At 43.3% G+C, this 21,859-nt stretch overlaps 1 protein-coding gene across 1 annotated transcript in view; it reads left to right on the top strand.

Moving 5' to 3' along the window:
• LOC144271111 (cell surface hyaluronidase CEMIP2-like) overlaps positions 1–21,859 on the top strand; it is a 73,381-nt gene that overhangs the window by 9,116 nt on the left and 42,406 nt on the right. Inside the window, exons 3-16 of the mRNA XM_077828218.1 lie at positions 927–1,067; positions 1,525–2,080; positions 2,872–3,041; positions 3,312–3,500; positions 3,871–4,040; positions 5,164–5,373; positions 9,197–9,402; positions 11,048–11,117; positions 11,817–11,945; positions 13,088–13,173; positions 14,582–14,713; positions 14,837–14,872; positions 15,785–15,937; positions 18,659–18,836. Coding sequence (XP_077684344.1) covers positions 927–1,067; positions 1,525–2,080; positions 2,872–3,041; positions 3,312–3,500; positions 3,871–4,040; positions 5,164–5,373; positions 9,197–9,402; positions 11,048–11,117; positions 11,817–11,945; positions 13,088–13,173; positions 14,582–14,713; positions 14,837–14,872; positions 15,785–15,937; positions 18,659–18,836 — 2,426 coding nt within the window. The remainder of the gene's footprint in view (positions 1–926; positions 1,068–1,524; positions 2,081–2,871; positions 3,042–3,311; positions 3,501–3,870; positions 4,041–5,163; positions 5,374–9,196; positions 9,403–11,047; positions 11,118–11,816; positions 11,946–13,087; positions 13,174–14,581; positions 14,714–14,836; positions 14,873–15,784; positions 15,938–18,658; positions 18,837–21,859) is intronic.

The following is a 21,859-nucleotide window of genomic DNA, read 5'->3' as shown; positions in this document are numbered from 1 at the left end:
GGGGCAGCGCCGGAGGCCGGGAGATGGGCTATAAATAGGGAGGCTGGGGAGTGGAGAAGCAGCCCGGCGCTCAGGAGCAGCTTTCACCTTAGCGCCCGCGGGCTCTCCCTGGTCCGGTGCCGAGCCCCGCGTCTCCGAGGGGGGACTGCCCGCGCCTTAGAGCGGCGAAGGGAGCCCTGCCTAGCCGCTGTGGCTATAGCACCCGGGGATAGGTAAGCGGCTCGGAGCCCGTTGTTCCTCTGGCGGCTCTGCCCCGCGGCGGCCGGGCCGGAGCCGGGTTCGGGCCGGCGCCGGGTTTTGCCGGGGGACGTCGCTGTGTCTGCGCCGGAGCCCACGTGCCTGCGGGGCGGGGAAGCGTTTACCCAGCGCCGCTTTACTCCGCAGGTGGCTGCAGAGGCGCGCGCCCCGCCTCGGGGGGCCGGAGAGCGGGGGCCGGTGGGAATAAAAGGCTTTGAATGACGTGTCTCGGTGTGTGTCTCTCTCTCTGGGGCTCGGAGCGTCCATCGCCACGTGCGGGGCCATCCCAGCCGGCGCCCCCTTCGCCTGGGGGATGCTCGGTCCTGGGCAGCAGGTGCCTCCAGCTGCTGCTGCTGCTGCTGCTCCGGGCTCGGGCCGGCAAAGCCCCGCCGCGAGCCGGGCAGGGCTCCAGGACCGGCCGCTGTGGCGGATGGAGCCGCTGCTCTCCCGGGGCGCACGAGTCCGAGAGCGACCAAGGAGCCTCCGGGGGCGTCTCGCCAGTGCTGCGGCATCCTGCTGCCGAGGGCTCTGCTCCCGGCCCGCCTCCTCGCCTGGGCCCGGCCCCCTCGGGAACCGGAGCCCCCTGCGAGCTCCAGCGCAACAGGTGCGTATCCTCGGGGCTGGGAGCTGGGCTGCGGGCAGAGCGCGGCGGGCTGCACTGAACCGGCGTGTGCGCCTGTGTGTTGCAGGCCGGTGTCCCGAGCGCGCCCCGCACCTGGCTCCCTGGCGTCCCGGGCACAACAGCAGCCGCTCCGTGGTCATCGGCAGCGGGGCGGCCCTGAGGCTGGAGAGCTCCGCGACTCTCCACTCGCTGCGCATTCAGGACGGAGGTAAGGAGGCCCCAGGGGCTGGGCGCCCGCCTTCCCCCCGAGCCTGGCCGGCCGCTCAGAGCCCTGTCTGGGGGGAGAGCTGCAGCCGGGCATGGCCAGAGCCTGGGAAGGGAGCAGGCACCTCCAGGGAATCGCAGGGGCCTGACCCGCTGGGATGATCCCCTCCAGGAAGGGGGTGGGTCACTGGACGCTAAACCTGGGCGCCCCCCGGCTCGGAGCCTAACCCGAGGTCTCCCGTAGTCTGTATGTGGGGGGTGGGGATCAGAGCAATGTCCTGGCATGTCGGGGAGAACGTAAATGGTCCTGTCCGCTTGCAGCCTCCATGATCCTGTGTGCCACGCCGGGCCTGCAGGTGGCCAAAGGGGGCTTGCGCCCTACTAGCCAGGCTGCCCTGTGGCCAGGAAGGCGGGGCACGAGTCTCTGGCGTTACGTGCGAGTCTCCCCACTTCCCTTTCAGGGGTGCTGGTGTTTGCAGATCGGCACCAGCCCATCGCCTTAAGGGCCCGCTACATCCTCATTCAGGATGGCGGGGCGTTGCACATTGGCTCCCAGCAGTGCCCCTACAGCTCCCGGGCCACCATCTCGCTGTACGGGAAGGCCAAGGAGGGGCCGGAGGTGGAGAGCTACGGAGAGAAATTCCTCGGGGTGGACAGAGGGGGGACCCTGGAGTTACACGGCAGAAAACCTCGCTCCTGGACGCTGCTGGACAAAACCTTGTACGCGGGCGGGCTCCGTTATGGATCCTACCAGTCCGAGAAGCGCTGGAGCAGCCGAGGCCTCAACATCCGGATCATTGATGCGGACACCGCCCAGGTGGTGGCCGCTGGTCGCTTTGACACGCACCTGCTGGCCGATGAGAGCAGGCGGCTGCGGGAGTTTCTGGCCACCCAAGCTCCGGGCAAGGTGGTGGCAGCCGCAGTAGGAGACTCGGCAGCGAAGAGTTTGACTCTGGAGACCCGACTCCTCCTCAAGGAGCTTCTTCATAGCAAACACATCCTGCATCTGGGGTACAGGTGAGACGGGGGGGGGTATTCTCGTGGGGATTTGCTCCAGTCCCGTGCAGAAATCCTGCACGAGCCCAAAACCTTCACTCCTCGCCCTCTGGGCAAAGAATATTTAATCTGCTGTAGCCTAGTCCACGTGCCCACATGGGATCACAACACAAGCTAAGCGCAAACTAGCCCCAGGTTTGCTGATTCTGCGGGCGGTCCGCACTAGTGTGTGACAGCCAAAGAGAGGGGGGACACCGGGCTAGAACTAACTTTTCTAGTGCCCGGATCAGGCTTTTCCAGTCCGGACAGACGCCGTGTTCATGTCCTTGTGGAGAGTGTATGTGTTCCAGGGCTGAGCTTTTATTATTGGACATGTGGCAGGAAGGCGTTGGAAACCTGTAGCACCACCATGGACAGCTCCTGGGCCTCTTTCCTAACAGCTGACAGCTGTCAGCTCCAGATTGTAATAGTAACTCCCTATCATCTAAGGGGGTTTTCTAATTCAACATTACTTTTAACAAGCATGATCACCAAACTATATATAAACTCATACCCATGTGCTTAGTGTACTAATAAGATCAAAGCAAGCAAACTTCTGTAAATAGGAAACATTCATATTTTTCAAGCCACTGGTGTATAAAATTAAACCATCATTAAGGGAGCTGTATAAGAGACTATTATAGAATCCAGGCTTGCTTTATTTTAAGAATACTTTCTGTAACAGGGACTCTGCATACAAAGGATCTTTCAAGGTTGTAGGGTACAGGGTCTATTTCTGTCAATATGATCAGACTCTTCTTGATCTTACTCAGGCAGCCCTGGGCTCTGGTTGGGATCCTTGGAGGTGGTCAGTTTTCAACAACAGAAGATACAAAACCGTATCCAGGGAATGGAACAACTGAGCTAGCAACAGCAGGAAGAGATTTTCAAACCTATGAAGGAATCCATTTTAGAGTCACTGCTTTCAGTGGATGGGAAAAAGGTGTAGTGTACTCTTTTTTTTCTTTTGCCATTAAAATCTGAACTAATTTAGACTAATATTATAGAACTTGGTCAGATGCATGGAGATCATAGACCAACATTGTCATGAAATAACAATTGGGGACGGTCTTTATGTCCCATAAAAGGATATAGACCTTGAATTATTTCATTAAAATTGGTTGAGTAGGTACTCTTTGCAATTATCCAAAATGCACTGGTACACAACATAAAGAACTACTGACTGTCTTAGTTTTTTTTCTTTTCTCCCTAGGGATTCCTCATAATGGATTTAGAGTGAAAGTGTCCAAAGGCATAATTCTTAACTTAGTGGATGAGGTTACAAGTTGGTTACCTGGTGATAGGATAGTCATTGCTAGCACTGACTATTCCATGCATCAAGCTGAAGAATTTAATCTCCTTCCTTGCCCTGAATGTAAAAGTAATCAAGTGAAGATTGATGGTATGAAATATGTTCTTAAGCTATTTCTGTGCAAAAATTATTTTCACTTTTTAACTCCTCTTTAGCTGAAGGTTGCAAAATTGGGGCCCAGTCCTGCAAATACTTTAGGCATATAAGTTTAAACAAAAGAGTGTTGCCCATTGAAGGCAATGAGACTACTCAACTGTGTTTGCTGGCTGGTTGCTCATTGATTTCAACAGAAGTGCTCAGCACTTGCAGAATCAGACCCTTCACAGTTGTGAAACACACAGGAAATTCATTATAAGTAAAATGACTGACTGAATCTTGTTAGAAACTTGTGTATGTGTTTAGAACTGTGTGGTGAATGAGGGTCATAAACTTAGTTATATTTAAATATTTTTTTTCACAGGCAGCCCACTTTATCTTCATATTGGGGAAGTTGTAGATGGCATAGACATGAGGGCAGAAGTTGGTCTCCTGACTAGAAATATACTTATTCAAGGAGAAATGGAGGACTCTTGTTATGGACAAAATCAATGCCAGTTTTTCTCCTATGACACATTTGGAGGACAGATTAAAGTAAGTGTCTTGCACACGCTCGCTCTCTCTCTCTCAACTTCAGATATCTATTTACTATCCAACTTTATACATGAGTAATGTAAAATGACAGTTACATATTTTCCCCAGGTACAGCAAGTATGTATTTGTGTGTAATGAGAGAGAATACTACAAAGGTTATTGAGCTATTTGCAAAACTTGATCCACAATGAAATTACACCTCTTGCTCACTTCTAATATAAAGGTTAAATATACACTTCTATCCTCCCCTGGGTTAGTTTGTTTTTTGTAAGCCATAGGGGTCATTATGAAGTTACACTACCCAAAAAGGAGACTCTACTCCCTCCAGAGGCACAGTTTGCTTTATTCACTGCTTTCCCCCAGGGCATCAACCCTGCTTCACAGGCCCATGTGGTGGTGAGGTGGGTCATGACCCCACCTTCATATTCCTCTTCATTTTCAGTGTCCTAATCTCTGTAGGATAGCAGGAGCAAGCATTCCCTGTGTTTCCCAGAACACAAGGCCTACTATTGTGAGCGACCCCTGGGCAGCTGTTCAAGGGAACAAGGATCATGCTAGAGCTTTACCTCTGTGCAGCCACGCAGGTCCCACTCACAGTCTGGGCCACTGTGGTTTTTGGAGAGGTTTTTCTCTTCCCCCTCCCCTAAAAATAACTGGCTGGACCCCCAGCTGATGTAAATCAGAGTAGCCTCAGTGAGGTCAGGTGGTGAAATTAATGGGGCTAAGCAGAAAGTGAAATGCTACTGGGCTAGATTGAGATGTAGCTACCAGGAAATATAGACTTTTGGTGGCACCATAAAGATGTTAAATATGACTCTTTGCTAGCTGGCAGTAGTATTTTTTTTTTTCCTCTATAGCTATTACATAAGTGTGTATATTGCCAGGAATAAATGCGATAAATGGTTCATTGCTGTTCCTTTTGGACACCACTACCCATTCGGTATTTGGGAAGTTGAGTCATATGTAGAAAGATGCAACCTTTGGGCCTAATCCTATACTGAAGTCAATGGAGCAGATTAGCACTTTGCAGGATCAAGCACTTGTTTGAAAATTTGTTTCTTTTTTGCTGTCACACTCTTGTACTGCAAATTTTTTTTCCTTAGGTCTATGTTTGTCTCAATAGATACAAAGGAATTTTACCTCCGTTCACATGGCAGGAGTGGAATTAAAAAACATGGGGCAGCAAATACTAGGCAGCTATCCTGTTCATTTTCACTTGACTGGAGACGTAGATGAGAAAGGAGGATATGAATCGCCTACTTACCTTGATAATCTGGCTATACACCACTGTTTCTCTAGGTGTGTTGCCATACATGGAACACATGGCCTTCTGGTAAGAGATACATTTTACTGACAAACTACTACCTTTATTTTGCTGAATGTTAAAAAATGTGTAATATGTCCTGCGACGCTTGAACACCATACAATTAAGTATTTTGAAGCATGACTCTTTTTTCTAGTGCATCTGTTGGGTGGATACCTTGAAATAGTTCAGTTTTAGAATTGACATTGTAGTGGCCCTACGAGTCGAAAGAAATGTCAAGTTCTGTATATTATGTTTAAGCATGATGAGATTGTTCTGAGCAATCTGTGATAGCGTGGAACTTTCACCAGGTAACTGTTGTCTTCATCAAACACATGGTGAAGTTACCAACCTTGGAATTTGCAACAGAGATACAATCGAGCTATAGTTAAAGCCAGGAACAATGTTAGACTAAGCCAAAGATATTCATAAAGCCAAGGGGAAAGACATGTGAGCAATAAGGGCCCAAATGCCCGCTGCAAAGCCAGCAAAGCTTGGTAATTTTGGCTTTGGGTCAAACTCTCTGGCAGAGGTCATTGTGGAAAGGGGCTCACCAGAAAATGTGTGCCCAACAAAGAAAGTGCCAAGATTTGTTCAGGAAACCTCTCCACTGCATCTCCATGTTCTTCGTATCCCACTGGCAGGGAAGTACTTATGGGTCATGTTACCCGTGTTTAGTCATAATCCTCCCCCACCCTGATCTATCCATGACCCATATGCACTCTTCATGAAACGTTATTCTTGCCCCTGTACATAAAGCTGCTGCCAGCTAGAACACAGGTATATATTCATACTGCTTTTGTAGTAAGTGTGTAAGGGGCTGAAGGCACCCTCTGTGGGCCTGAGGATCTGTTTGCATTGTCCAGATCTCCTTCAAAAAGGGCTGATTGTCACTTCCTGATATCTTAAGTGTTTGTGTTGGCAGAACCTCCAAAAGTTGATGGAATAAGTAGTGTCTTCCTTTTCCTTCCTCACAAAATGATCACTTATTTATATTAGACCTTTTGAATCAGGTGAACAATCAGAGAATAAATTAATGTTGACCTAACTGGAACAACTTGTGCTCTTGAGACTTGTCAAAAGTGTAGTCAGACAGCTCCCTACTGACTATGAGATTCCACATATGTCAACTAAATTAGAAAATCTAGTCCTGCAGGGGATAGCATATGGGTTTGCAAAGGCAATGAGTCCACAAATCAATGAGTAGATAAATGTACTAGCTGAATCTGTGAATGAAATCATTTTGTTGCAGTGCAGTAATTAAAAATAAATCTGTAGCTAGTCCTCCCAGACCAATCTGAGATTTCAGCAGGGAACATATATCTCAGTGTATGAACAACTGAGTAATATGTTTATATGATATGGCATGTTAATTTGGCCTTATGTTGTGATGCTTTAGAGTTCAGAGCAGAGAAACTTTGATACAGGGTTTTTCCCCAGTTTTCTGCTACTGTGAATGAACAAACTGGATCACTTAACAAAATATGAGGTGGGATGCAGCATTTTGTGACACAACTGTGTACTTGTCAATGAGATGAAAGGCACTTCAGCTATCTGCCTTTGTGTGTGCCATGACTGTGCCATGTCACAAGTCAGCAGCCTTGCAGCACAGTTTTGGTTACTTATCACAGCTGAAAAGCAGGTTGTGACATGCCTGCTGCTTCACTGACCTGCACGACACATGCCACCGAACCCTGTAGTCATTACTGTATAAAGTTGCAGTACATGAAGGTCACTTATATTGTATTGCTGAGCTATATATAATTCAGTGTTTGGAGGCATCCTAATTATCTGATATTGGAAACACTACTGGAGCACAAGGCTGCTGAGTGGACAGAGTTTCATTCCTAAGCATACAACAGTCTGCTACCCCTAATATCACAGTGTGATAGGTAGTACTTCTTTTCCAAACCTTTGGCTTCTCTCTGTAATATATGTTAATGGCTACACCAGGGTAATCAGTCCTGCAATCATAATTTTGGCCTATTTTCTTTTGACCCTGATTTTTTTTCAGTGCAAATATAAATGATCTTTAAACAGTGCTATTCCCAGTTAGGTGGGTGGTCAGTGTCCTTTCAGATATGAAAGTTACTATGGAGCTCCTGTCTCTCTCTTTTTAAAGCCAGCACCTGGATTAAAAATAAAATAAGACCCAGGGCCAGCTTTTGGCTCCTCATTCACCATGTTTCTAAATTCCAGGTTTGCAACCCTTAGCCAGATCCATGAAAATCCAAGGATGTAACTGAAATTCTGTCTTTCTGGCATGGAGAGATTTAGTGTTGATCATTATTTTCTTCCAAAGAGGAGTATTTGGTCTTATGTGTTTATTCCTTAGCCCACTGCTGATTGAAAGCATCCTCAGCACTGCTCCTGCCCATCACACTAAAGGACATATTTAGATAGAGCATTACCATTCTTAGGAGGTTGGCAAAGACATGTGACGCTGTTAGCTCAGAAATGGGTTTAGCTGTCTCTATTAGCAAGGCTGAACTGACCAGCACACTCCTCAGTGCCACTGCTTCTAGATTGGTCAGGCTTGTGGCAACTGACCCTCTCAGTCTGAGCATGTGTTCCTGAATTCTGAGTGGGAATATTTTCAGTGGACTGCAGTTTTTGGAAGCCAGTAGATGAGTGGGGTTTTTTGTTGTTTGTTTGCCTGTATATTAAGTGCTCTCTAGACATCTCATTGAAACAGATACAAAAGCTGCTGATTCCAATTTAGAGAGTTATCAGGGGAAAATGAATGCCAGTGGGAATTGGCAATACGATACCCATACAGATTGTTATACGTGTGTAACATACAATTATCATATCACTTTCCAGATTCATATACTGTAAGTATACTTGTATACAATAGATGAATACTGAATACAAGTATACTTACAATGATAATCATCCTTTTTTCCCAGATTCACATACTGTATCTGGTTTAACTAGCCCTCTGTACCTAAAGGAAACCAAGTAGGTTCATATTATTTAGTCTTGCAGTCTTTACATGGACATTACTCAAATTGATGTCAGTGGGAATTTTTGCTTGTATAAGGAGCAAGTGAATGTGCTGACACCATTTAAAGTGTAGCGTTAGCTTAAGTTTTATTGAAACCTGTCAAATAAGATTTGGCAAAAAAGACTCCGTATTTTAACTGGTCTGATTTAGTATTTTCAGTTATGAAGACAAATTTTAGAAATCCTCACTAATGCTGTACATCAAAGCAGGCTTATTATGCTAAGTCCCTTCGGTCAAAGTATGTTTTAATGAAATATTTTTGTGCACGTGTCCACTTAATCTTAGGAAGGTGGAGAAGATGGATTGCAGTTTCTGCAAATATTAGGAGAATTAATAACCAGAGAATATAGGCAAAACATCTTATTGAATTTAGTAGTGTAAATTATTCTGCAGTAAAACACTGAATCTCTTTTCCTCCCCCCAAATTGAGAAGTATCTCAAAGAAATCTAGAGTATCTATGAATAACATAGTCATGCTGATAAATACCACAATTCTGTATCAAATATTCTCACATAGACTCCAGTACAGTTTCAAATCAAAATTGTATTATTTTCTATTAATTATGCATGTGATCCTACTCAAATTAAAGTTTAATGGGAGTTTTGCTGTTGACTGCAATGTGAGGAAGAGCAGGCCCTGAATGTAGTAAGGGCCAAATTAGCTCACCCTTACTGAGTATACCTTACTCTGGATTTAGTTCCAGAACTACTCTCAGATGAAAGTACCGTTCAATGTGAGTGAGGGTGGCAAAATTGGTCCTTAAGGTTTTTGAAGTTTATCAATATTAAAAACCACATCTTTGTTCGTAGTTAACATGTAACCCACATTTTGTATAATTGATTCAGGTGAAAGATACTATTGGCTATGATACTTTGGGTCACTGTTTTTTCCTTGAAGATGGGCTGGAGCAACGCAATACTTTTTACCACAATTTGGGTCTCCTTACCAAGCCTGGAACAATCTTGCCTTCAGACCGCAATGAAGCCATGTGCCTCGCAATGCGTAGCAATGTCTATGGGAATTATGTACCTATACCAAGCACCGACTGCATGTAAGCCCTAAATGAGTATAATAGGTCTTCACTTTTATATAGCATCTTGCATCTGGTCTTGAAAGTACTGAATTATGATACTGAGGTGAAACTAAGGTGTTTACAGAGTGGGTTTGTTTTCCCAAGTTTGACACATGCTGCTATTGGGATCGTGACAAATTTTAGCTTCTACTGTAACTTTCTATTTTTTAAATAAATATTGGCTACTAGGTAAAGTGTGTTGAGGGTGAAGGCTCATGGAGGTCTCTGCTAATAGAGACCTGAATCTCAGTCAATTAATATTTATTGAATTCCATTTCTGTCACAGTTTTCTAGTGTGTGAGAGAGAAAAACAATATAGTATCTTGCTCGTCTCTGAATCCTTTTTAATTGGGATAATCAAGGCTCCATGAAATCTGTCTGATAAATCGGGTTCACTTCAGCCTGGCATAAGCAGATATAAATCCCATTTACTTCAAAGGGAGTTTTTTTGACTTTTTGGATCATAGCGTCTAGAGTAAATTAGCCATTAGCACATGAGTACATTAGGGGATCAAACGTAAAGATTAGCATAAATTATAATTAGCCATGTTTAGTTGCACTTTGCTCAGAGGGGAAAAAATCATTATTATTGGTGGCTGGAGTACACCTCCAAACTGAAGAAACGGTCCATTGTAATATGGGTACTAATATGATCCCATTGACTCAGCTAGGGTTGCTCATGAGAGTGTAGTTTAGCCCAGGAACCCGGTACTTTTCCAGGATAGAATTTAAAGGCCACATCTTGCTAATTTTTACTCACACAAGTAATCCCATTGACTTCATTGGGATTACTCCTGTGAGTATACTAAGGCTGCTTTTGTGATTAGCACAGTTATATTGCAGGTATCTGGGCCATTCCTGCAAACCATCAGATCCAATAGGATATTCATGTTGATTTAGGATTGTTCCCATGAGCATGAATACACTACAAATGTAATAGGATGGTTCAGAAATAAATGTATGTTAGAATTTTCTGATTAAAAATTATCAAATTAGCTGCTATGAGTAAATAGGGGAAAAAATTAACAGAACTCTTACATGTGGTATATATTGTCCATCGCAAGTTATTTTCTTAAACAATAATTGCATAAATATAACTAGCTTTTGTCTGTGCCACCATAAATCCTCCTGCTTGATAGTGTCCTTAATCTGAGCAAAGGAATTCGTATCACTCTTTAATCCCATTAATAATCTGTTAGCAGCTTGCACAGGATACTTATTCTGGTATCCTTCTGATCATAAAGCTGCAGGGAGTTAGACCTTCCTCCCTCACTCCAAGTTCTATAGAGGAACAGAAGGTCATTTTTTAGACATTTTCCATAGCTATTTAATTCTGTCCCTAGCAAATTCTTGAAAAAATGACCTCAGGTTTACTAAACTTGCTTTTAACAGAGCACAGATTTTTGTGAATAGTCTCATATAGCTTCCAGTATGTAGCTCCATAAATGAACATGTCTGACATCATTGCTTTTATTTTTCATGAAAAGTACCTGTGGAGTTTTAAAATCAAAGGGAGTGTGGTGGCTAAAATGTAATGCAATGCTATAAAAGCTTAGCCCTTCCTGTTTTGTTACTCCTTAGGATCATTTTCTTTTTTAAATTTTATTTTATTTTTCATTTTCAGGGCTGTCAGCACATTCTGGATTGCTAACCCAAACAACAATTTGATAGAGAATGCAGCAGCTGGTGCTCAGGTAATATCATTAAATAGCAAGGACCATATATCACCTTCAATCCACATGCATGCACCACTTACTGATGTCATTGGTGTGGAAGGCATCTTGTTTTTATGTATCATAGAATCTGGGTGCCTATTGCTGCATAAGGCCAAAGGCAATTAGGTAGTTATTGGCCTGGTACAATAAGACTGCTTGTGAACTGGAACGTTCTGTTTGTGTCCAGAGATCATCCATGTGCACAGAATTGATATGTCATACCAGAGTTTCCGCTTATGTAAAGCAGGAAAAAAGTGTGTGTGGGGGGGGGTGTTTTTTTTTTTTGGCAAATGTTGACTCTTTAGTGGTGACCACTGTATTTAATAATAATGTTTCATATAAAACTGGAACCCCAGCTATACATGCAAATCATGTGTATGATTAATGGCATGTTCCCTAAGCCAAAATTTCATCTACCCTTCTCCTTCATACCCCCAATATATGTGCATGCAAAATCCACAGGTGTGTGCCCAGACGAGCACTTGTGCATGCAAGTGGAGTAAGCTTGTGTAGACAGATGTGTTGGTTTTGTATGCACAAAGTGGTGCATGATCATTTTGCAGGCTGTGTAAGAAGTTTCTTTGAAAATTTGTTGGTGCCACTAGCAAAGCTAAATACTATAGAGTCTGAGAATTTATTGAACTACCCCATAGTCTCAACCTGTTTATTGTGTTTTAGGATGTTGGGATATGGTACATCTTCCACCGGGTTCCAACCGGACAGTCTGAGGGACAATACCCAGAGGCACAGGCGGAGTTCACTCCCTTGGGGATATTTTACAATAACAGAGTCCATTCTAATTTCAAGGCATGTAAAAGATTTTCATACATTTGCACAAATGTAATAAGATTTAGCACTTACTGTAGGTAGCTCTCAGATCGCATGGGCTAGAAACACTTTCATAGTGCTGTTTTAACATTGACTAAACAGTTGTCTCAACATCTCTGCAGTGTACATGGGTGATATTATTCCTATTGTACAGATGGACAAACTGAGACTGTGGGCAGTATGCTGCTCTGTGCCACACAGCATGGAGGAATGCATGCAGCAGTAGATGTTGTATAGACATACGGCACATAGCAGTAGATGTAGTGTTACTCTCTACTGCAATAGTGGGTGGGTGGGTATGGAGGGGTGTGGCCAGAGCCCTGCAAAATAGCTGGAGTAGGGCCAAATCCTGATCTGCCATTTTTTTTTTCAAAATAATTGCGATAACTTTAATCTCACTTTAAGGTAATTCCATGAAAATATTTTCCCTAAATGTAGGCATAAAGACTGAATCTACAAATAAGAATCCTTTTTTCATTATTGCTCAGGATTCCAGATGGAGAGGAGGCAAATATTACTGTATCAACTTGGGGACGTTTTTGTTTTATTAGGGTATACTTTAGTAGATAAAGAGAACTTCATACAACTTTAACTTACTCTATCCACGTATGTGCTGGCTCATCTCTGCAATAACACTGCATTGCAATCTTTAAGTTCACTACACTGGATCACGTTCTTCTTTGATTGTAGAGAAATTACAAGTCCAAGAGGAATTAAGGCCTTACCTCTCAGCAGGAGCACTGTTCCCTCTCTGCAACATTATTCTTTCAAATTGTCTCCCTGGGGCCAGCAGGAATGCTTTATTTCCTGGCGTGAGGCAGTTTAAATTCTTTGCTCTGGCTCAGAAGCCAACTTAAATGACTATGTAAAGGGCATAGCACTGTAGCATTCTGCCCTGACTTTGACGTATTACACGAAGGCCACTGTAATAATATGACAACATCCAAATGTCACCGAGGCCAATACTTGGGATGGAAAGCACAGGCATGCAGAGGGCTTACAGTCCCTTAAGCATGGGCAGCCACCATGTTTGTGTTCCATTTATAATACCCTTTGATCTTCTTTAGCTTGTGCTGTGTGGTCTCCTTGTTCAAATAATTGAACTCCTATGTATTTTTCAGGCTGGCTTGTTTATAGGAAAAGGAGTAAAGACGACAAAAGCTAGTGCTGAAAATCCTCGAGAGTATCTTACTGTAGATAATGCCAGGTGAGTAAATACTGAATGGATAAAAGTGTTTTCAGAACCCTGCAGTATACTCAGCAGGTTGCTGGACCTTGTTATGGATGGAACATCCTAGGAATATAGACGCACAACCTGGGATATAAAGAGGCAAATATTTCAGAACTGTGTGCTGATCATTTGTAGGATTGCTTAACAATGCTAAACGTGCACTTGGAGCTCTGAGATGTTGGCAGAGGAGTCCGTGAAAAGAATGGAATTAACTATTTTTCTCAATGACTGAGTTGAAATCTAGATGATAAAATCCATTTCACAACATAATTTGTATCCAAAATCATAGGCACTATCTCCGCCATCGGTTACATAATCTATTTGCAATAATCTTCACACGTGGGTGTCTCCTTTTGCCTATACATTTATGAGGGGGAAAAAAACTTCCAGGGATTCATGTCACAGAGAGGGAAAGTGAGTACTTAATGTCATTGGCTAACCACTAGAATCCTGTGGGCTTATGCGGAGCAATGCTGCAGAGATCAGCCATTCTCTTCTGCTGTGTCCTGGCTAGTCCCACCTCACGCGTACATTGTGAGCTACACAGAGCACTGATAGTCTCCCATGGAGTTGAAGGATAGGGACCACAATGCAGGAGAAGTGACACTTCCCCTTTCTGTGGCTTCCCTCGGTCCCCTTATTCTGGAAGCAGAAGAGACAATACAGCCCAATGAGTTTGCAGAAGGATGAAACCGAATATGAAGATGGACTGGGGAAGAATAAGGGGCTTTGTTTTGTTTCTCCCAAACTCAGCAGTGTTCAGTAATCAGCAAGTGTGGCAAGAAATATTCTGAAAGTGATTGGAAAACGTATAGATTCATGCTTAGTGAAGCTTTCAGACATGGGAGTCCCACTTTAAGACTGAAATGATAGCTCATGTATATCACTTAATTATCTTCAGTTGGCATCTTGTTCTTGCAGGGTGGGAGTTTCAAAGTGCCAAAGTGATTTAGGAACATAAGTCCCATTGAAAGTCAATGGGGCTTGTGGGTAGGATTTCTAAAAGCAGCTAAGTGACAGGTGCTTTTGAAAATGTTACTGTGTGCTCTTAAGTCTAGTAGATCCTTCTGAAAATCCATCCTGAGAGAGAAGTCCTGACTCCATTGAAATCAATGGGTGCTTTACCATTGACTTCACTGGAGCCAGAATTTCACTCTTAATGTTTATTCTGTGTTAGCCTTGCAATAAGATGCAGTACCAAAATGAAGCTATTGTTTTGAATGTGATCCAGAATACATAAGTTCAGCTGAAAATAGAAACAAAATGACTTCTTTTAAACCCATCAGTTCAGTATGTGGAAACAATTAGCGGTGACTGACAGGACCTCCTGTGTTTAAGGTTATTTCCCATTGCTCTGGTATAATAACTAGATTCCTTGCTTCAGGTTCCGCCCACATCAGGATGCTGACCCTGTAAAACCACGAGTTCCTGCCTTAATTGATGGCCTCATCGCTTTTAAAAATAACGACCATGGGGCCTGGGCCAGAGGTGGTGACATTATTTTCCGCAACTGTGGGTAGGTGAATGTAATTACAGTTTATATCATTGTGCTCGTTACTGACATAATAAGTGGATCTATAGGACAAATTAACATCAGACATTCCTAGTAATTTGCACATTCGTGTTTCTTCTTTTCTAGGTTTTCAGACAATGGAATTGGACTCACTCTAGCTAGGTAATTTCATTTCTCTCAATATGCTGTGTTTTTCAGGGTTCTCCACAATTTAAAACGTTAAAGAATGGAAGGTGAGGAGAGCTTCCCTTCTGATCACATTAAGATGCAAGAAAATCTCACATGTCCTTCCCAAACCACATCAGGTCTCTCCCATAATAGCCATTAATGAAAATGGCAATATGGCATTTCAATTTCTTTGCCTTATCATGTCTGGGAAATATGTCATAATGTCTGATTTCCTTTTGGGCTGTAGATTCTAAACCCTTAGACTAAACATTCTGGTGTATGCTAAGGAGATTTGTATTCATTCTAGTCAAGGCAAGACCAAAAATGTCCATACCTTTGGTATATTTTCATGCAGAAGTAGCAGGAAAAGGCCCTTGGTGTGGTTGTAGAGTGGTTCTTCTGACCACATTCCTACTACTTTCAGGTAATGGAAAGGTTTGTTCTGTTGTAAACCAGAAACCTCTCCAAGATTAAATTTGATTTAAGAGCCTAATCCAAAGCCAGTCGCAGACAATGGGAATCTTTCCATTGACTTCTGTGAGCTTTGGATCAGACCCTGGCTGTGGGTTTTTTTTTGTTTTTTTCTCTTGTCAAAGAATTTGTAACTTTCTAATTCTGAACTAGAGTTTGGCTCATGATTTGTAAAATGCTTTAGGATGGAGGAGGCTATATAAAAATCAGACCTAACTGTAGTTGCCTGAACCACTGAATTAGCATTATTACGGGTGTTTAATACTAACTTGCTGATTTCTAAAGACTATTTTTTAATTCCTGCAGATGCATCTCTTCAGATTAAAAATGACTGTTTCAGAAGTGCAATTAAAAAGTTCTTTCAAATTATTCCTTAATTTATTCTTTTGAACTATGTCACATAGTTACCTTCCATTTTTCTTTGTCTGATTCTAGTGATGGAACTTTCCCAACAGATGAGGGTTCCAGCCTGGAAGTTGCACATTCCATCTTTGTCGGAGAAAGCAACAACATTGGCTCCCAGGGAGGACAAAACAGCTACTGGGGTAGAGGGGCAAATGGAGAATATAGAACACTACCCAGAAACAAGTAGGTTATTCATCTAGCATTTACCCTTGATATTAGCATAAGAAAAATGTGATAGAATAAAAGCCTTTGAAATGAATGTGGCTACTAAAGGGTAATGTAAATGGATGTTTAAATTTATTATACAGGCCATAACCAATGAATATCCAAATAAAACCCATTCTCCAGACAAATGCGGTGAAAGCTTTAACAACTGGATGTCTTTGATGTAATTTTTCTGCCTAATTTATCAGTCACTGGAGAGTGGATTAGAAAGTTTGAAAGAAACCAAGAACTATTTTTCAGGGCTACAATCACAGCCAGTGTCCGGGCTGATTGGCTCTCTTGGTGGGACACTAACTCAATTGTAAATGTTGTTCTGCACCCAGACATGCCAGTGTGGCATCAGAGGCAAAGCTGGATAATTTCCATTTGAAGTGAAGAGGTGGGGAGACAAGGCTGCCTGTACACCTTCGCATCCAACTCCAAAGAGACTTTAGCGCGCATATTTGATCTCCCTTAGGGTATGTCTACATTGCAATTAAACACCCGTGGCTGGCCTGTGTCAGGTAACTTGGGTTCATGGGGCTTAGACTATGGGGCTCTAAAAGTCTGGTGTAGATGTTTGGGCTCTGGGACCTCATGAGGAGGCCCAAGCCCAACCATCTATAGTGCAATTTTATAGCCCTGCAGCTTGAGCCGGAGTCAGCTGACGTGGGCCAGATGCAGGCATTTAATTGCAGTATAGACATACCCTTTCCTGAGTCAGCACCTGATTCTTCATTCCTGACACAGGCAAAGCTCCCACTGAAGTCCCCAAACAAAAGACAAATAGTATCCAGTTCCTTGATTTTCCTTTTCTAGTGGGTGTATGTTTACTTCCTTTCTGTCCGAACAACATATGATCCAGTTTGACAAAGAAAGCAAAAGAAAAGTCACTCAGGATCTCACTTCTCTTTCTGGGACTGTAAGTTAGCTCCCTTTACAGGCAAACACCCCCCGCTTCAACAGTCAGTGCACATATCCCCCCCCCCCCCCCCCCCCGCATATTTCTACAATTTCTCACACCTTGAGCAAATAGAAACTCCAAAACAATTGTCATTCATGACAAACCTCTATTAAGGACAGGTTTCAGAGTAACAGCCGTGTTAGTCTGTATTCGCAAAAAGAAAAGGAGTACTTGTGGCACCTTAGAGACTAACCAATTTATTTGAGCATGAGCTTTCGTGAGCTACAGCTCACTTCAATGTTTTAGAAAAGCAACAAGTAACAATAGATGGAGTATTTGCTGGTTGGTTATAACATGCCTTGCATGCAATTAGCCCTTAGACCTGTATAGCCAGGAATCTCTTATTGTTATGAAATTGAATCTCTGCAGAACACCCTGAATAATTAGAGCCACTATTATTATCAGGCAACTCTTTGGAATGCTCCATTGCATTTCAGAGTTCACCTTTTAATAACCTGTGTTTACTGGTAGGAACTGCGAAGCTGGAAAGAAGGACTATTGCTACCGGACACAATGTCTCATCTTTAAATAAAATACAATTCTAACCCTAAAGCGTATTTAGTCCCATCTGCTGAATAGCTACAGTACAGGCACTGGTATTGTAAAGGCTTGACCCAAAGCCCATTGGTTTCAGTAAGCTCTGGATCAAGGACTAGGGTTTCCCACATGGCCACCACATGTACCTCTGATTTCCCATTGCACTATATGCTAGGGTGCTATTTTTTTTTATGTTTTAATTTCGTGGGTTATCCCAGGCTGTAGGTGCTTTAGACACTTACAGTCAAATTCAAAGAGAGAGAATCTCACTCTTGCATCTCCCTGTATATAATACAACACTGCATGCAGCTGTGGAGTCCATAATCGATAAGAGGGTACACGTGTGCGTCCTGTTTCTGATGCTTGAGCAATCCAGCTTTACCTAAGTTTCTGAACAAATTAATTGCAAACATGTATCTACTGGCCCCCTTCGTTCTCTTTTATGAAGGTACTGTAGGCCATTCATTAATCAAACAGCACCTGGGTAACACAGAATTCAGTTCTGTAAACAGGAAAAAAGGGGGATCAAGACTTACTTGAGACCCCAATGGCATCTTCTAGATTTTTGACATCCTGTGCAACATGACCATATTCCACAGGCCAACCCTGAAGATGTAATCTTACAACTATAAAATGTTATGGGCCATATTCTTGGGGATGACCATGTGATGCCTGAAGCAGCTTGTGGGGAGAGGAAAATCCAAGTTGTTCTAAGTTGAATCAGCTGGTGGCGGCCATTACAGCGGTGGGGGATCAGACTGATATAACAGTCCCCCAGCTATGCCTATGGCTGGGCTGGGCTGGAGAAGTAGCAAAGGAGACACTACACTGACCCTACAGTCCTTGGGATTTCTCTGACCGAAGCTGTTGAAGGTGTTTTGCCCCTGCTGACGGCCGTAAGGGGCCATAAGGTGGGGTGAGGCCAGATCCTGCTCTGGACTGGGATTTTGTTTCTGTGATCACTCACTTAACCACTGCTCCTCTTCTGAGCCTTAGCTGGGGAGAGCTGGGTGCCTCTTACAAGGGGATGAGGCTGTTCAGCACCTCATGGCTTAGAGCAGCGTGATCTTGATTTAGGGAGCGTGAAGAGGGTGTAACTGCTAGATACAAATGTAGTGTCTTTCTGTGCTTTTGGAGGAAAGCACTGATCTAGCCCACATGTCTAAAATGGATTTCTGTTCATTTTGAAACTTCCATAGGACGTTCCCTATCCGTGGCTTCCAGATTTATGATGGGCCTGTTAGGCTGGTGAAATGCACTTTCAGAAAGTTTACTCCCACTGCGGACCGATACTCAAGCGCCATTGGCTTCTTCATGAAGAATTCCTGGCAGATAAGCCCTCAGAACAACGTGTCCCAGATCAAGATGGAGAGAAACGTAAGTGAGAAAAATAGGAGTGCGGGTTTTGTCTGAGCTTGTCTGACTTGCAAAAGTCTTTAACAGTGCTGAGAGGTTTACTCAAGAGACATCTTACTTCTGGGTGACCAGAGATGCAAAATCTACATTGGTCGTTAACATAGAGGCCCAGATCTCAGCTGACGTAAGTCATTCATAGCACTATTCACCTTAACGGAGCTATGCTGATTTACTCTAGTTGAGGATCTGGCCCAGTGTTTGGGAGCCACACAAATCAAACTTCAACAAGCACGAGTGCCAGAAAGTTGTAGTACAATTCTTAGATACATAGAGAGAACCTTGGGCCTGATCCTGGGGTCTTCACTGAAAGTTCTGTGGATCACAATGATGATTGAGCCAGAGTAAGGACTGATGAATAAGTTCCAATATTTTTGTGCTGACAGGAGTTGTAAAATGGTTTACCTGTTCTAGCCTTTCTCTTGGATTCATGTGGCAGTCACGTCTCTTCGAGTTTGGCTTTTGAGGTTTTTGGTTCATCTGAGTCCGTAAAACTCAGAACCGAACTCTCACACAAAATCACTACAAGTTGCCTGGGTTGGGCTGAAACCATGAAGAAAAATTACTGACTTCCAGGTGGCTTCCTTCCGGGGATCGTAACAAGGCCCAGGCCTGCCCGTAACAAGGCTCAGGCCCTCTGTGTGATTCATGAACCTCTATAACCTTAGCTCAAGGTTTGGGTTTGTTTGTAGGGAAGTTTCCACGGCTCTAATATTGACAGACCTCATTTTCTTTGGCTTAGTAGGCAGGTTTTCTGCCTTTCCTCCATCACGCCTTATCCACACAACAGGAGCATATTTTATGTAAAGGTTGTGTTAGCACAGTCACTCCTGTGGTTGCTCTTGTGAAAATATAGTGCACTTCATCCTTGTGCATTTAAATAAATTAGACCTCTGTATTTACCCATGTATGTCACACCTGAAGCCAGAACGCGGGTAAGGGATAATTTAGTTGTACATTCTTTTCATCCCTCTGGAGAACTAGCCACAATGAGGATGCAACATTCAGCATGGAGTGAGGAGTGTGCTTAGAGGGAAACATAAAATGCACAGGTCTGATCTTGCAGTGGATCTGAGGAGAGTGGGAATGTAACCTGAGTAAGGGCTGTCAGATGGTTTTTTTTTTTTTTTTTTTTTAAACTCCAAATGCATGTGTTTGCAGGCACGTTAGTGAATCATTACCTGTGGAAAAATTTGAAAATGCAGATGTGTAAAGTTGTAGCACCTTTTGAGGTCTCTGAGCCTGTTTAATCTCACTGCACCTTTTCAGGTCTGGGAGACAGTTTATTACAGGAACACCTTTAAGATCTGAGGTCTGCAAGGCAGAACCTCTCAGAGGAGTTATTAAATGCTGCTGCAATCTGAATTAAAGACAAACATGCTTAAATAACACATGCTAAGTTTATTATAAAACATTTGGTTACATTATCCAAGTAATTACTTCCTGTTTATCCATTCCCAACAAATGTCTCTTTACTATTCTAATATTTTGCCAACTCTTTGCTTTAAAAAAAATAAAATTAAATTGAAAAAGTTAACCACCTCTGCCATAGCAGTAAACAATAAAAACACCTTTCACTTCGATTCTGCTTTATCCAGATTGAATCCAGATCATCTGATCCTGAAGTAAAACTGTAAGGGCTTCTTGCATATTGCTATGTGGCCAATTGCTTTATTGGATAACATATAATTAACATAGCGCCCCTAAACTGTTTGTTAATTTTCATATTTAGGCTTCTTTTTATTAATTTTGAAAAGTTCCCTAAAGGATGGCTTATTTTTACAGTCACTTCAGAAGATGCAAGTTGCATAGCGATATTAAAGCTATTAGTCATGCTGGGTGCATAATCATATTGACTGTTCAAGCTAATCAGCTCACTGATTAGATGACTAAATAATAAAACTAGTCAGGTCTTGCTTAATTACAATATAAAAAACAATTGTTAAGTGGAACAGAAGAGCTAAACATTACACTCTACAAAAGTATTTTATTTACATTTCTGGTGACAAACACGAAGCTTGCATATGAGGGAAGGAAAATGTGTGCATTTACAGATAATAAAATGAATAACAAAGCCTTTTAATAGCACTTTATAAGCAGTCCTCAAAACAGTCATTGGTCCTCTGCCTACACAAGATTCAGATGGTCATGTAGTGCCATGGGTTTGTGTTAGGGTGACCAGATGTCCCGATTTTAGGGTCTTTTTCCTGTTACCCCACACCCCGTGTCCCGATTTTTCACACTTGCTGTCTGGTCATCCTAGTTTGTGTGGACATATCTATACTGCAGCTGGGACCAAGCCTCCCTGCCCAAGTAGACAGACTTGCTTTAGTGGGACTTGAACTAGTGCACTAAAAATATCCATGTGGATGTTTCAACCTGGACACTGAAGCCTGAGAGGCTGAGTTCCAGCCCAAGTTGGAACATCCATGCTGCTGTCTTTAGCACAGTAGCTTGGGTCCTGCTAGTGCAAGTGACTCCCCAGCTGGGACATTTGCTCCCAGCTGCAGTGTAGACATACCCTCCATGTCCCATAGCTAGAATCTAGACCGGTAGGAGGAAATATCACCTTTAGGTCATATGCAGAGTTTGTGCATAGTTTCCTAGGAAAGCTTTACATTGGACTATTCATAAATGAGGGAAAATTTTTTAATTAATAATAAAAATGTCAGCCCCAGACTTTGGGTCTGTCTGAGCTGTGCCAGCTCCTGGGGGAGACAGATAGTGGTATGTCACCATTTGAGCTCAAATGATCGTTCGGTAGCCCAGGACTGGTTCAGTCTCCTGAGCATGTTCTAATTTTGACTGTTAATGGCTCCTGTGGTGGTTTTTCCAGCTCCCAGGAATAGCTGGAGTTTAGAGATGGAGCTGGGCCCATTTACAGCAGGCTGTCAGCTCTTTACCATCTATGGATTTGCCCATGCTAGGCGAATCCCCAGCTCCCTGTTCAGGGCAGCTTTATGTCTCTTTGCATTACTGGAAGTGCA

The sequence above is a fragment of the Eretmochelys imbricata genome, chromosome 10, assembly GCF_965152235.1.
Source record: "Eretmochelys imbricata isolate rEreImb1 chromosome 10, rEreImb1.hap1, whole genome shotgun sequence".
Lineage (NCBI taxonomy): Eukaryota > Metazoa > Chordata > Testudines > Cheloniidae > Eretmochelys > Eretmochelys imbricata.
The sequence above is the reverse complement of the archived record's forward strand: the minus strand, read 5'-3'. Positions and strand labels throughout refer to the sequence as shown.